This window comes from Hirundo rustica, chromosome Z (genome assembly GCF_015227805.2).
Source record: "Hirundo rustica isolate bHirRus1 chromosome Z, bHirRus1.pri.v3, whole genome shotgun sequence".
In the NCBI taxonomy this organism is placed as follows: domain Eukaryota; kingdom Metazoa; phylum Chordata; class Aves; order Passeriformes; family Hirundinidae; genus Hirundo; species Hirundo rustica.
The window spans coordinates 45,773,138-45,785,848 of NC_053488.1; the positions used below are offsets into that span (position 1 = coordinate 45,773,138).

A 12,711-nucleotide genomic window follows, 5' to 3' on the forward strand; every position below is an offset into this window, starting at 1 on the left:
TCCAGAAAAAAAGGAGTATATAGAAGTATCTTATGTCAGGACCCCGGAGAGGGGAAAAATCACAGCAGTGAGTGGAGGAAGGGAGAGCTCAGGCTGGAATTGCAGTCCGGAGGAGTGGGTGCAGCCACCTGCGAGCCCTTGACCTCCCTCTGTGAACATCAAGGCTTACAACTAAGTAAACATGGCACAGTGTAGGTATTGCTTGGATATTGAACCAGCATAGCTGTGTAAATGCAAGCTTAGCTGAGCAAGTAGGCTCTGTCGGAAGGTGTGGAGATGTTGCTTGGGATGGATACTGGATGTATGTGGCAGTTCTTCACCAGAAGTGTGTGCTTCCACTGGTATTTGTCAAAATATGAATATGAATATAGGAGTTTGGTTCACTGAAGTCAGCTGCTTAAGCATCAAGTTATCCACAGCTCTGTAGAATATGAATAATTTGGGTAATTGCCATCTCTGCTACCTGCCATGATGTCACTTGAAAGTTGCCTTCTTTCATGCACCCCCGTCATGTGCACAGACGTATCTTCTGCTCCTGCTTGCATACCAGCAGCTGTTACCAGCATTCATATGCAATAAATCCTCAGAAATGCTTTAGCTGAAGATGCACAGCCTGCCCACTGCTTTAGCTGAAGACACTCAGCCTGCCCACTTCATGGAGGGGAACTGCTAATAGACTTGCCGCTGCTTTCTTCTAAAGACCTGTGTTTTTCTCTGCAATTGATACCAGTTATCTGAGGTGAGGGTCTGCAGAGGACAGCCAACTTTGAAAGTCCCAGCACAGAGAACCATGAAACATACCCAGGAGAAAAACTTGAGAACACAAGAATTACTTAATGTGTAGGCTAGATTGTTAATGTAGTGGAATCAGTGATGTAAAATATGCATAGATTAAGGTTGCTGACAGCAAAAAATCAGCGTGGCCAGCTATGCTGCAAGGCACTGGCCCACAGGGCTGTGATTTGTCCAGCACCAGAACTGTAAAACCAAAGTGGTCTCAAGAAAGGCACTAGGGAGGATCAAAAAGTGGAAGAGTTTATCCTGTTTAGGACACACCCTAATAGATTAGGGCATGTTAGCCTCAGATGATAAGGAAGAAAAATTGGTATATGTTTTGAGAGAGCATTATAAATTCATGAGTGATACAAAGAAGATCAAAAGGGACAAAAGATATTGTAAAGGTGCAGACTGTACAAAGAAATACCAGAGAAGCTATACAAATGTATACCTAGTTCTTCCATGTTTTTTTCAACTTCTCTCTGATTTGCCACTCTCAGAGGCACGATGCTGGACTGTCAGCCTGTGGTCTGATCTGCTACAGTACTTCTTTAGTATGGTTTTTGACAAAGGAATCTGCTTAAAGATGGGAAGAATGTTTTTGTTTGTTGGTTGGTTTGGTTTGGTTTTTTACTGTTTTTTTTCAGTTATATTAGTACTTTTCCATTCCTAAAATTATATTAATGATACTATTTCTTGATATGTCAAGATTTTAGAGCCCACAGAAACAATTGCTGAGAATGCAAATGAAATTGAATGAAGAAAAAATGTACCAATGTAACTCTTCACCTGAACTGTGAAATATTCTGTTACACAGATGGTGAAGCCATGAGAAATGAAAAAAGTAACTTCCACTTCCATTCTACCAGATTATGTGAGTAATATGCCAAATGTTGTATAAAGACTCAAACAAGAATGCTGTATTAATGAGGTACGATTTTTATGAAGAATTAATGCAGAATAGCGTTATAACTTTGGAATCTGCATTTTTTTGGCCTGTGTTCTGTTCAGGGGTGAAAAATAAGCCATGCGTTAAATGGAATAATTCAGTGTTGATCTTTTTCTCTCAGGACAATTAACATGAGTAAAATATTTGCCCTGCTTTAAACAGTTAAGGAGGTACTGCATTGTGTTCCTCTTAGGATTAATGTTTCTATATTGGCAGCAGAGAGCACAAGATTTATTGGTAGAGCCTTATGTAGATTTACAGCTGTGCCAGTTACTGCTTGAAAGCTCTTTATATGTCACACTCGCAGTGAGTTTTTTTGTGTGGGTGAATGTTAGTGAAAGTGGTCATAAGAAAGATGCATACATTTTGAAGTGTTATGTGGGATGTGTGACACATAAAATGCCTTTATATATATAGTGATGTCATGATCTTTGTCTTCCTTTTTTTTATATGTACATCTGTGAGGAGGCGTTTGTGTGATGTAAACATAAAAAATGTATTTTATCAAAAAGTTGCTGTAGAAGCAACTTTCTGTGTTGTCCTGACTTCCTTAGAGAATTAGTATTGTGTTTTTCTGTTATTTTTTGATGATTTAAAGCAAAGAAAATTACACTCAAGGACAGTCTTAGGGGATGTGCACTTCTCATGGAACCATGCTCTGGACTCATAAACATCTATGCAACTCCTGTTTATTTAATAGGACTATAGGGATGAAATACAGGGTTTAATTTGGCATTCAGAGTCCAGGATAAGGAGTGAATCTGCCTTGGGCTTGGTAGGGACATATACATAATATTGCGTATACTATTTAAATTAATTGCAAAGTGTTATAGCAGTTGCTGTTTATCTGTGTGACTGAAGCTTTCAACTTTGATAATTATAAGCATCTGTAATTTCAGTATCTGCAATTAAATTTTGAGCGTGTGTATATACAAGTGAAGATTGTCTGGTAGACACATATGAATCTTCACTTATATTCTTTTACAGAAAAATTGCTGGGAAAATTAATACAAAATGCGTAGTCTTAACCCAAATATGAAATAGTGTGGTTAGAAAATGACTTTTCATTTGCAGAAGTTTTTGACATTTTAAAAAATTGTTGTACGTTTCTTCTTGATGAACGTTTCTGTTGTTGAAAAAGAAAATAGAGAAATCCTCACTTGAAGAAAAACTTGAAGTTCATCTGTCAAGCTTCTGTTTCTGAACTTATAGTAGTAGTAAATAAAGAAAAAAAAATGGGGTCATTGTGGGAGGAGAGGTTAAGAGAAAAACATGTAATCATGTACCGAGGTTTTCCGGACACTTTTTTCTTCCCATAAGCTTTGCAGGAGTTTTGAACTCGGCTGAAATTCTAACCATTGTATTCATGAACACTTGGAGTAGCTTCAGGTTCATAATTACTGTCTGTGTCTCTGAATTACTTTTGATCCCATCTTAACAAATTGCTGTCACCAGTTGACTCAAATGCTCTAATTTGGTTTTGTCATGCTACAGACACTTGATTCTCTGCAAATTTTACAGCTACTTGCTTTTATATTGGGAGAAACCTGCTATTTATTCCAATTTATTAATTGCTGAAAAAGTATGAAGCCACTTAAAGAAGATGCTGTACCTGATGCTACAGACAGAGATACCATGTTGGGTTATTAGCCTAGTGCATGACAAAAAAAATATTTCTCCTGAATGGAGTAATATATCCAAGTGTCACTGAAATACTAAAAAACTTATCTATACAAATACTTATTCAGTATGCATGTTGAGGTCTGCCAGTTGTGCAGATTTATCAGTGTTCATGCAATTGATAATAAAAATTTATCAATTTTTATTTTCACCTTGTTAGTTTGTGCATTGCAGGTTCTATTGCTTTCCCATATGACTGGAAAAGAACAATATATTTGTGCAGTTGAGTTTTTTTGAACAGCTCTGGTTGAATGGTGTATCTTTGTGCTGTTTGCTTCATTCCAAAGGTAGTTGCTATCAGAGAGGAATTTGAGGCATCATGCAGAAATCTTACATAAGGTTTTCTGGTGGCTAGCACTAGATATGAACATTTAAATAGTTGCTATCTGTTGGAGGGTGAAAGGTGATGGAAGGCATCTTCAGTTTCTCAGTTCTCTGATACTACTTTTATCTTGCAGGGGAAAAAATATCCCTCTAGTGATTTAGTGACACAAATTTTTTTCATGGGTTTTTTTCAGATAGAAGAAGAGGTTTTAAGTGGAATTTTTCAGTAAGAGTATATCAAAAGGGTTATACCATAGAGAGCAAGAACTTACTTGGATAGGGCTATGGACTGTTTTTAGAAAAGGGGAGCAGTTTGTTAAGATAGCATGCAGAAATTGTGCTTGACACTTTTCTTTATTCAGCATGCTTTCATTAAGAGTCTTTATATAAATATTAAAAAAAAACCCTTACTGATGTCCTGAAATCTGGATATATATTTTTTTTAGCTTTTTTTCTGTTGTAGACAATCTCCTCTAGCAGTGTTGTAGTAACTGTAACATTTCTTTGTAACATACTCTCTCTTAGGGATGATTCATCACAGAACCTTATCAGGGCTGTATTTTGCAACAGTAATTATTTTGTATCCAAATTGTTAAAATTATGATTCTATTAATAACATCCATTGCAGTTGAAAACCTCAGCAGGAAATAATGCTAACTGCTCCTGCAGTTTACCATCCATTTGCAAAGCTTTCAGTAAAATTAGTCAGCTTTTCACTGGTGTATTGACCAGGTAATAAAAAAGGGGAGGCAGTGAAAAATGCAGGACTTATGATTGAAAATACCAGAATATACTGGGTGTTTCTTATGAGAGAAATACCCAAAGATAACTCACACAAAGGTTTGTGGAATGGAGACCTAGAGGGAAATTTTGGAAACTTCCTGCAGCAACTGAAGTTATAGTAGTATAAGTAATTTTCCTGCCTAGGATTTGTATTAAGTCTAAACTATGCTTGGAGAAGTTGTACATCCAGTTTTGGTTGGCTTATGAAGCTTACTGAGTGAAAGAACTGACTTCTGCCTAAAATGGCAAGTTCTGGTCTAGGAGACAGTTTCTTGTGCTAAGAATTAACGGGCATTAGTGAGACAATGACCTGAGAACAAAGCATAGACTAGTCTGAGATTTACAGCCAGGAGTGTAAAGATGATTGATACTTAAAACCCTGTAACCCTTACTTTTTCTTTCAAAAAGCATTTTAAAAACCACTGCTTCACTGTAAGCTGGGAGGTAACTGGAGATGGCAACTTCTTTTCCACTTTCTTGCCCTGAGTGGTGACTTTCTCACCACCTTGACTGGTGGGTCCCCTTAGGCATAATGGGCCTCCTGGAAAGAGTGGTCATCAGAAGAGGGAAGAGAGAGTGGCTGCTATCTGGAGTTTAAAGGAGCATGGAAGGGGATATGAAGGTCTCAGAAGCACAGCAAACCTTGGGAATGTGAAATAATTAAGAAGTGTACTGAATGTGTTTTGTTAAGCAAGTACATGTGCATCCAGGGAATTTTGCTGTCGCATCTGGGAGCTCCAAAGTTCATTAGCTGCTTCTAAAAATCATTCTAGAGCCGTACTTTTGGAAGTTACGTAATGGACGTTCTAATGTAAAGCTTTCTAGGGCGTAGGGTGACTAAGGAAAGCTGGAGAGATATTTTCTTTCTGTGAGTTTCAATCGATTGAACAAGTACAACCTAGAGGATTTGGTGGGGTTTTTTGTTTGTTTTCTGGGTTGAGTTGGTTTTGGTTTTGTTTTTGTGGTGTTGTTGTTTTTTATGGCTTATGGTAGAAATAAAGTGGTGATTGGACCTGGCAATAAAGTTCTTAATTTTCTAAATTTATGGTGACAGCAGATCATGTGGGTTATTCTAGAGACAGAAATCCTTTGTATCGTTGTAAGTACAGCTTTATTGCTCTTCCACAGGCCTGTCTTTGAAAATCAGGAGTTATTTTGAGATAGTTTTTGGAAAGAACTCAAGAACCATGGGATACTTTAGTAAATGATTATTAAATTAGCATAACAAGTAGTGTCTAATATTTGAGATGGTTCTTGAAATGCGATCTCTGTTTTGAAAGATTTGGATTATTGTCAGAAAAAATTGAGGCTGAAGGAGCAAGTTAAGTTTTTACAATAAATGGCAGAGCTATTGGTGAACAGTGCAATGTGGATGAGCTTACACCCTGTCTGGAATGGTGCAGCCAGCACTGACTGTGGGTCGCCATAATGCTAAATGCAAAGGATTGAGTGAGCTGCATTCTTGGGATTATTTTTCTGCTCCTTCTGTTCCTGAGGGGAAAACAGTATGCTCATCATATCAAGAAACTAGAAAGGAATAGAGAAAAGGAGGTTGGCATCCTGTTTCCCTGATTTCAAGGGAAAAGGACCTGCACTGAACTTTGCTGTTTTTCTCCTCACTTAATTTTCTCTGTGGAAGTTGGGCAGAGGAGGAGATAGGAAAAAGTAAGTTTCTTCCTCTTTCCATTGGTGCAGTGATAAAGAGATAATTTTCCTTTTTTGAATTATGTTGAGAGTAATTGTAAGCTGAGTAAGAAAACTAAATGAGTTCACTGAAGGGGGATAAAATCCTTCTAACCATGGACCTAGGACCTAGCTAGGACCCTTCCTAGCTCATAATTTTGTAGTTTTTTAATTATTATTATTAGTTAAAGAAAGGCTGTGATTTCAGACAGTATGTTGAGAAATGAAGACAGTATTTTATTCTTAGTCTCCCCCCAACCCCATTTTCATACCCTGCATTACTGTTGCTTTGCTTTCTCACTGGGAGTGGAAATAGCTGTAGGTTCCCCCTCTTGAAGGTAAAAGCAAGGCTGACTATTCCTGCAGAGTGTAAATGCCAGTTCTGAGGCCATTGGTGTGGACATGTGGGCTTCCCTGAAGATATACTGGGCAATTTCTTAAGAATTCCAAACCAGTGAACTTTCCAGTGTGTAGTTATTTTCTGCAGTCCCTAGATTCAGGTGTTTGTCTCCTTTTGTTATTTTTAGATTTCAGTATTTTGGCTTTTGTTTGTCACCTGAAATTTACTTTTCAATTATACTGTAAACATCTGTTTTAACAGAAGTAGAGCCATCAGTCTAGGCCTCATTCATACTCGGGAGTGCAATTAATACCATGGTCCATTCATCAAGTGTGAGTTAACAGATTAATTTTTCAAAGGAAGATCTTCTGTGATTGCATTCTTTGGGGTTTTTTTCCTTTAATACATTTTAAAACTAATCATGCTCACCACAGTAGTGTTAGTTTACCTCTTCAGTGTGTTTTTAAAGCAATCTTTAGTGTGTTTTGCTTATGGAACTTTTTTTTTTTCTTTGATTTAGTTGAATATATTTTTTGTTTGTTTGAAGAAATAGTTTGAAATATTCACAAGGGCCTGCAAATGTTCATTTTCAGTTAAAAAAACCAAACAAAGCAACTTTGGTTGAAATTGTTTATAAATAATACAAACAGATAGAAAGCATCTTCTGCAGGTTTTTCAAATTAAAACTGTGTTTTAGAAAAATTTGGTCATTGTTTTTCTAGAATCTGGATGGCTCCATCCTGGCTAGTGTTGGCACATTATTTGTTTAGCGTTGCACAAGCATATGAAGTAACTGCCTAATGTTTAATAAGACAGTAATTGTCTCAGAAGCACAGTCACAAAATATCCATTTTGTACATCACTTTGAAAATATGTAGGCCTTTTATTAGCTCATAACAGTTGTTTCAGACATAAAGTTTTAGGGCGTTTTTATAGGCATCCCCAGCAATTCAGTGGTACGACTTTTTTAGTCCTTTAGACTTTGCCTTGGGTAGTTGTTACAGTGCTGTTGGCTGTGGTATTTCAGGGCTGTGCTCTAGAGATCATACAGCTGAGAATGTCTGGGGAATATTGATCTGTCATGTCACTGCTTCTGGGATATGATTATTCTTTTATGGTTTTCCCTTCCATTTTGTCAGTAAACTCCTAGAAGCTGAGTTTGATTACATTTATTTCATCACTTGGACCATAAAAATGCACCTTTTATGGTAAGGAGACAAGGTGGCATGAAAATTGTGTACAACAGGGAAGAAAAATGATGGAGAGTAGCTCCACATTTATACAGCAATCGCTTAAATTATGTATTGTTTACAAGTAGTACTGATCTGTGCTCCTGATTAAATGTAAACTTGCCAACGCCTTGGAGTTTTATCTACAACATCTGTCTGTAACATGAGTTTCATGTCTTTTAACTTCTCTTACATTTTTAAGCTTTGCCTTAACTTTTGTTTCATTTTGTTTGGGGTTTTTTCCTGGTTGTGTGAAGCAGTGCTGTGATTTCTTTCACACTTACTGTTCCGTGTAATTTTTTTCTCTGCACCTTGTTCACATGTCTTCAGTATATCTACCATGCCTTAGTGTGAAAGGTTCTCAGCAGATAAGTGCCAGCCTTGTCTGTGCTTTTCCTGGACCAGCCCTGATACTGTTCTGTACTGCCATTTATGAAAGTTAGCAATCCACAGGACAACCACAGCCCTGAGATTGCTGAAGGTTTTATTGTTCTGTCTTCAAATGTGTTTTTCACTATGAATTTACACTATCAACCTTTTCATTCCTTGACTGCAGTCTCTCTTTCCCTTGAAGAAGAAAGGTGTCAGAAAATACAGTGGATAGACATTTCCTATTTTGCCCTTTCTACACTGTTAGCTGGAGTTCTAACTTGCATTTTCTGTCTTGTCATCTACACCTACCATCTCTCATGTTACAAAGCAGCTTGGGTTTTCAAAGCCAGCATAGGGGTCCAGTGTAATTTGATAACAAAAGAATTGAAAAGTTTTCAGAGAAGAGGCAACATTCTTAATATTTAATCAGATATTGTTATGTATACTGCCTGTCATTAAACTAAGTAGTTGCAATACTCTGAAATGTCCATGTTGTGGATTATTTGCTTTGTGCAAAATTTTGCAAACTATGCAAAATGCCAGTGGGAAATAAAAAAGAGTAGAGAATGTCAGAGCCTAGTACCCCCTGACCAGGTTCTTTCAGACAGTGTACATGTGGAAGGTGTGATGTTTAACATCAGATTTATTTATTTGAAAATAGTTGCTGGTACACGGGATGTCTGTTTTAGCATCGTGACACAGAACACAATGAGAGCACAACAGCCCATGTCAAGCATGTCAATTGCAAAGGAGGGCAATTGCAGTGCACAGCTCAATCACAGCACCAGTGTGGTTCCCTTTCTGATGTAATCACCACCACCACCGTGGGCATCCCTGGCCTTGCCAGGAAAAAATGCGTGATTTGAAACTGGCTCGAGCTCATAACTCATTTTGGAATTCTGTCAGTTGACTTATGTTTTCATAGTGGTTGTTTGGTTTGGGGTTGTTTTTGTTTTTGGTTTTTTGGGTGTTTGTTTGTTTTTGTTTGTTTGTTTTTGTTTGTTTGTTTTTTTGTTTTTTTTTGGGGGGGGGGGGGGGGGGGGGGGCGGGGCGGTTGGCTGAGCTGTGTATGACACTGGCCTGGCTAGCTCGGGGAGACATTCACACTCTTAAAGAGTTTGGGAGGAAATACACACCAGCTGATTTTTTCAACTGTTGATAGTTGTTTATCTAAATCAAAACCGACCCTCAGGTCCTCTTGGTGTTGAGATCATCAGCTTTTTTTCCAGCAGCTGTGCCCAGTCCCCCTCAGCCACATTCTTCCTGAGCTTCACGGACACAAGATCTTGGCCCATCTCTGATTCTTCTTCCATAGTAGAACTTTACTGATCAGCTGCAGAGGACTCATAGAGAACAAATAAACTGGTCTTTTGGGGTTTGGATACTTTGTATTGGTATATAGTTCAGTGTGATTTTATGGCTCCCTGATTATATCAGATGTTACCTTTCTGAACATCAGTTCTCAAACTGGTGTGCAGCAGTACTGTAGCTGAGAAGTACAGGAAATGAGGAAAAAGATAAGAGTAGTACTTTAATTTCACAGAGATCTAGGTGCATAGGTTCTTTTTGTAATTTCTGTGTTGAAAATAGCAAGCAAATGCAGTGAGTACAACTGGATTTAGCAGTATGGTTTAATTAGTCTAGTTCCAGGCTGAGGGAATGAAAAATGTGGATCAGATTAGTGGTGAGGATCACATTTCACAATGGCTGGGAAAAATGCTGAATGTAATAGTAATTTTAGTGCTTTTCAGGGCTTTAACCTTATCAATTTTTCAGCACCCTCCTTCCTTGCCCTTTGTCTTTCTTTTGGTTTCTTCTTGGCCTCAGAACACTTCTAGTAGTGTGTACAACAGTATAGTAGTCACCTGCTTCCATGGCATTCAGTCCATCTTACTATCCTATCATCTGTATTTGTTTCCCACTAAATTCTTCAGAAACCCTACTGCCCACAAATGTTCCTAATTCCATAAAATATGTCACAGCACCAAAAGCAGTCTTCAAAGCACAGTGCAAAACAGGCATCACATATCACATCTGCAGGATTGTATGAAATGCTTGTAGGAGCAGGTGGATAATGAGGAAGAAACTGCATTCATAAAGGAGGCTTGATCAGAGGTCATGAAGTTGCTTTTCCGAAACTTATTCTTATGTTTTTATAATTATAGTACCTTTCAGAACTTAACTGTACATTGGTTTGAATTTTAACAAAAGCATACTATGCAGTTATTATTTTGTATTATTATTAATAATAATAAATTGTTGTTGTTGTTGTTATTGTTATTGTATATTTAATATATTAAACCCAGACAGGATAATACTGGGTATAGTATGTGGTGTGTGTATGTTTCAGTAAGCAACCCGCTGTTGTTACTGCAATAAAAGGTCAAGGAAATTGTAGCTTCTAAGTTAAGATAGGTCATTAACTTTTTATTTATACTATTAGTCTAATATATTTTCTTACTTTCTTGAATGTTGGTAGAGAAGGAAATTGATTGGCTAGTCTGATGCTTCCTATCTTTGTTCTCCCATGTTGACCCTGTGTGTCCTGTTGGACAGTTTGGGTGCCTCAGCATTACAACAGTGGTTTCTTTCTTGATCAAATTCAAGTAGATGTATTGGATTAATATAATGTATATGAACAACACAGGCTTTATCAATTGACTGTTTTCTCTTTATGAAGCAGGTCTCTGTGCAGTCTGTTGCTTAAATGTTCAGACTGATGTCTTGTACAAGCAGAAATCTTTGTGCTGTCTGTATTAATTTTTCACTCTGCTGAGTTTTTGATCTGTTTCATAATCTTGTGTCATTAAGAGGCAGCCCACCTTTTACTATAAATGGATGGCATGAATGTTAGTCATAGTGACTCTGCCTTATCTGTTGTTGTTTGCTGAGGAGAGAAAAAAAAACCAGCATGCTGTGTGGCTACCCTGTTCTCTCTTTCTCAGTTGTCACAATCATATAGTGGTTCAGTGCTGCAGAGTTACAGGTCTGGTTGACTAACTGGTTGGGATTTTTAAATGGAGTCTTTTCCCAGTTTAATAGTTTGGGTTATTAAACTTGACTCCTGAACGTGAACTTTATTTTTTCCCCCACCCAGAATACTTCTGTGTGGACTGTAGCTATTTGCTCACATGTTTCCTTTCTTGAGTTACAGCAACAGCCGAAGATCATGTTCCAGTTCCCACCTGCCTTGTGATAAACAAGCACACTGGGAAGCATGATCTGTGACAACACTCACACCTTAAGGGAAAATGGAGCAATGGTTCATAACACCTTTTTAATGAATTGGAGAGGAGAGCTTGACTCTGCTGCAAATACACATTTTTAGTGGCTGTGTTAACCTTATATATTGCAGTAGTAGCTAGAGGCATCACTTGCGCATCAACTATCATAGAGTACTCCACAGAGTATCACAAGCAGCCCTCCTCTGCTATGATAGCTCTTTTTTTTTTTTGCCTAGTCTGCCCTTTCAATATTTTTTTTTAAAATTTATTTTTTTATTAGCACTTGGAAACTGAAACAGTCCAATTAATGAAAGGGTAATTATGGATGGTAGAAGATGCAACAACCTTTTCTTTTTGTTAATAAAACCATCCTTTGGTACTTGAAGAGGAGAGATTCTGTATTGAATGCTGAGGTGGATGTAACTTACATATTGGATACCCATGTTTGTCAGGGGCTACTAGGCCAGGCAGCAGGGTTGCTGTAAAACCAGGCACAATTTGTGTTGTTTCTTACCCAGTTAGGAGTGTGCTAGGGGACATGAAGAACAGCTGAGATGATAGCAGAGGTGGAAGAGGACAAAGACAAATCTATTGGAATTCTGCCCTGTTAGTTCCACTGCTTAGAGAGCAAGTTCCTTTTCATTGATATTTCCAAATATAGGCCTTTTATATTATGAGGCCGTGTGTATGGGCATTACTAGTCTTGTATTTAATTAATATCACAACTGGTGATCATTTAATTACAGTTTATGAAAGGGAATGATGCTTGATTATGTAGCATTGTTTTATTAAATTTGGAGAATTGTAGCTGTTTTTAATTTTATTTGAAAGCTGTTGTGAAGGATGCGCACTTTCTGATGAATGACCTGGTGAGCTTCATTGCAACAATGTTATGGGAATAAGTTGAAACAGTGGCTTAAAAATTCACTGGCTTTCCTGAAAATTGGAAGCAAATTATGACCAATTGGTCTGGGTCTTTTTTGTCCGCACTGTAAAATCAGTGCATAGTTTCCTGTAGGAAGAAAGGCCTTCTGCTGAAGGCCAAATATATTTAAAGCTGTGACAGATATAGCTGGTTTATAGCTGCCCAGATAATTTGGCTTAACAGACACCAGTTTGACCAGCCTAGCTCAAAGTAAACAAGTCCCTGAAACGACAATGACGGGTCTGATTCAAACCCAGATAGAAAACCTCAACCAACTGCTTTTAAGCACGGATACACCAGTATCATTGGCCAATGAGCTAGGCGGAATTGAGACCCTTGACCAATCATGTCGGTAAGCACGGGAAATTTGAAAGCTCTGTAAAAGGAACTGACAGACAATAAACGTGGGCTGTTGCTCCATGTTA

At 37.8% G+C, this 12,711-nt stretch overlaps 1 protein-coding gene across 6 annotated transcripts in view; it reads left to right on the forward strand.

Moving 5' to 3' along the window:
- Positions 1–12,711, forward strand: part of MCC (MCC regulator of WNT signaling pathway) — a 180,021-nt gene that overhangs the window by 65,530 nt on the left and 101,780 nt on the right. For 2 of the 6 annotated variants that reach the window (XM_058424026.1, XM_040089724.2), the window contains exon 2: positions 1,595–1,651. The exons of the other annotated variants lie outside the window; for them this stretch is intronic. In XM_058424026.1, coding sequence (XP_058280009.1) covers positions 1,613–1,651 — 39 coding nt within the window. In that variant the 5' untranslated portion in view covers positions 1,595–1,612. The remainder of the gene's footprint in view (positions 1–1,594; positions 1,652–12,711) is intronic. 6 annotated transcript variants of the gene reach the window in all.